At 59.5% G+C, this 3542-nt stretch overlaps 1 protein-coding gene across 1 annotated transcript; it reads right to left on the bottom strand.

The window, feature by feature from the left end:
- Positions 1-1785: 1785 nt before the first annotated feature.
- SOWAHC (sosondowah ankyrin repeat domain family member C) lies at positions 1786-3285 on the bottom strand. The gene has a single exon (XM_075727914.1). It carries the CDS (start codon positions 3283-3285, stop codon positions 1786-1788), a length of 1500 nt encoding a protein of 499 aa, XP_075584029.1.
- Between the last annotated feature and the right edge of the window lie 257 nt (positions 3286-3542).

Here is a 3542-nt window from a genome sequence, read left to right as displayed (position 1 = left end):
CCAGCACTCCCTTCCTCTGTCGCTACAAGAAACGTAAGCAACAGCTACAGACTGCTGTTACCTTGAAAGTGCACAACTCCCAGCAGCAGTTTCCCTGTGAGGTGTTCTAGAGCTTGTGGCATGCATTTAATCAGTGTCTCAGATTTGGAATTTAACATGCCAAAGCCTATCACTTTTGGTTAGTTACCGGCCAGACATGCACATCCATTCTGAGGAAGCCAACTCTGAAACATGCTTTGACAAATGTTGCATTGAAATTGGCCGTACCTTAACCTCTAAGCACAGATGAGCTTCTACCTTGAGCAGCGTTCAGGATCCAGGGTAAGCTCAATACCTCACTCTCAAGGAAAGCTGAGTCTGGATACAAATCTGCCTCCTAGATTTCACTGGAATTGCTACCTTTAAAGCAGAGAAACAAGATTCAAGGTTTCCAAAAGCTTTAGCAGATGGATAGACTCGTCAATCAGGTTAAGACTTACTAGGTTGCTGAACAACAGTTCAAAGCCTTGGTTATCACTTCTCTAGAAATACAGGTTTAAAAGAACTCAAACACCATTGCCATCACTTAACTAGAATATGTCATTATACTGCTTTCACTCAGGATGATAAACAGGGATAGAGTTTCAGAGTTCTGGTTATTCACCTTGTGTGTGAATTCACACACACCCCCTTTTTTTTTTTTCTTTTTTTTCCCCTATTCCTGCACAAAGTCAGTTGAAGGGATTGGCACACAAGTTACTGGTGAGCACAGACCTGTAGCTATTACATTACAGGACCGTATTAGTTTCATGAAGATTTCATGCAATGGTGTCTGTGCTCTTTTCTAAAAGAGAATGACTTTCACAGGTAGCACATAGAACACAATTTTCTCATTTTAAATGCAGTGAGTTACACAAACAACATTAACAAGAATTGACCAGACTTCGTAACTGGAACTGCGCTAGGTCTGGCACTTGAGAATTCACAGTGATTAAAATAAAATTGCTTTGCCTAAGACAAAACATAATATGCAAAATATATAAAAAGACTCTGCTTCCATTATCTTGTATTAGTATTCCAAGAGCGATAAGCAAGTTCAGTAGTACCTCAGACAGCAGAGACTTCTGCACATGGTTAACTTTATTCATTGTTCGCAGTGCAATGGATTTTTTTTTTTTTTTTAATATATTCACGACTTCAAATCAGGCAATTTTCAATGCATAAAGTCAACACAGGCTCAAGTCTTTGCTGCATTGAAGCTTGAATTCTGACAGGAAACCGTTACCTACTGACTCATTTTGGGTACCCAACCCCACACTGTGCCAGGTGGTATTGCTGTTAAAGAGAAACTTAAAAGTATACCTGCATATTACTGAGGTGTTCTTTTGACATAGTAAGTTGTTTGTAACTAGTTTATAGTACCAGTTGGTAAGAGTAGAGCATTTGCACTTTTCTTTCCCCTACTCAACTCTCTAATCCTAGCAGATTCACTAACACAGGCTTCCGATCCCAAAGCCTGCCCTTAGAGAGAAAGGAGCACAGCTTTTAAACACCCCAGCGTTTCTCAACGCACCCGCTGCCGCTCATTTCAGCCCCGAGGGCCCAGCCGAAGCAGCTGCTCCCGGGAGCTGTAAGCCACCAGAGCCCCGTTGACCCGCTGGGCTCACTGACCCCACCGAACTGCGTTAAAGCAAGATACTCAGGACCCATCTCCCTGGAGCACACGAGTCTAGATGAGCACCCACTTGTACCTGCCTCACCTTCCGCGCTACACCCTAGGGCACCCAGACCTCCTGCTCGCCGGCCTTATCCAAAGACATTGGACTTCGGCCTGAGCTTGAACGACGCTTTCAAGGATTTCTCCTCGTGCTCTTCTTCCTCGGTGTCACCGCGAAAGGAGGGCGTGTTGTGGATGATCTGAGTCCTGAAGCGGATCTTATTAAGCCGAGGCTTCATCCGCCCGCTACCGGAGGCTTTCCTGGTCATCTCCTTGCCCTTGCCTGGCACCGCTGCCCCTTCGGTGCCCTCAGCTTCCTCCCCCGCGCTGTGATGGTGGTGGTGGTGGTGGTGGTGGGAGAGCCGGTAGCTCATGAGGTTGGAGGGCAACACCTTGGAGAGCCTCCAGCGCCCGCTCCCATTGCCGGCGGCCCCTTCCTCCTCCTCCTCCTCCTCCTCCAGGGCCCCCACGAGGCTCCGCATGTCCCCGGAGGTGCCCTGGTGAAGGTACTGGGCGGCCTTGCGCCCGCTGTAGTCGCGGATGTCCACGTCGGCGTCGTAGGCTCCTACCAGCAGCTTCACCACCTCGGCGTGGCCGTGCATGGCGGCTATGTGCAGCGCGGTGTGCCCGCCGCTGGTGCGGGCGTTGATGTCCACGGGCAGCTGGTGCCGCTGGGCGAAGTTGACCAGCGTGGCCAGCAGCTCCTGCCGCCCGTGCTTGGCGGCCCAGTGCAGCACCGTGAAGCCGGTGATGAAGTCCCGCTTGCAGAGCAGCGCCGGCTCGCAGCTCAGCAGCCCCTCCAGGCTCTCCCACCGCCCGTCCGAGGCCGACAGCATCCAGGCGTGCTCCAGCGGGTCCAGGGCCACGGCGCCGGTGGTGCTCCCCTCCTCCTCGGCGGAGGACGAGGCCACCGAGCCGCTGTCCGAGTCGCGGCCGCGGCTCCCCCCGGGCAGGGCGCCGCGCTTCAGCTGGGGCGAGCCCCCCCGCGCCGCCTCCCGCAGGCCCCGGCGGCCGCCCCCCTGCGCCGCCGCCCCCGCCTCCTCCGCCGGCGGAGGCCGCCCCGGGCCCGCCGCTACCGCAGCCTCCTCGCCGCCTCCGCCGCGCCCGGCCAGCGGCCCCCGCCGGGAGCCCTTCCGCTGGCCTCCGCCCGCCGCCGGGCCCGGCCGGGGCGGCTCAGCCCCCCGCCCCGCGGGCTGAGGGCGGCTGCCGGCATCCTCGCCCGCCGGCGGCAGCGGCGGCGCCTCCTCAGCGCCCGCCCGCGGGGAGGGCGGCGGGCTCGGCCGCTCCGCGCTGTCCCCCACCGCCGCCGCCGCCTCCTCCTTCCCGGGGCTCAGGGCGGGGGGCTCCGGGGCGCAGTACCGGCGGCGGAGGTGCACGTACTTGACGCCGGTGCCGGGCTCCTGGCGCACGGTGGCCACGGCGTTGACCTGCTCCTTGAAGCGGTGGCGGGCGGCGGCGCGGCGGTCGGGCTCCGGGGGGTTGACCCACTCCCGGAAATGCTCCAGCAGCTCCGCGTTGCGCGCCCGCCCGCCCCGCGCCGCCAGGAACGCCACCACCGACTCCTGCCGCAGCTCCGCCGGCTCCGCCATCACCGCCGCTGCCCCATCGCGTCGCTTCGCCGCTCCTCGCTGCTGCTGCGGGCGCGGCGGAGCCGCTGCTGACCGAGCCCCTCCTCCCGGCGGCGGCGGCGGCATGCCCCGGCAATCACTGCCGCGGCGGCGGCGGCGGCGGCGCGCCACCCTCCGGCCGGGAGGGGCCCGGGCGGCCGCCCCGCGCCACCCACGAGCGGCCGCCTCAGCGGCAGCGGGCGGCCCCGGGGCCCCCCCGGCCACGCCCGCCCCTGGCG

This window comes from Pelecanus crispus, chromosome 1, assembly GCF_030463565.1.
Source record: "Pelecanus crispus isolate bPelCri1 chromosome 1, bPelCri1.pri, whole genome shotgun sequence".
NCBI classification, from domain to species: Eukaryota; Metazoa; Chordata; class Aves; order Pelecaniformes; family Pelecanidae; genus Pelecanus; species Pelecanus crispus.
This window is presented reverse-complemented; position numbering and strand designations above follow the sequence as displayed.

Bases quoted from the DNA above. Each gene is read 5' to 3' on its own strand.
- SOWAHC (XM_075727914.1), bottom strand. From the start codon at position 3,285: ATGGCGGAGCCGGCGGAGCTGCGGCAGGAGTCGGTGGTGGCGTTCCTG.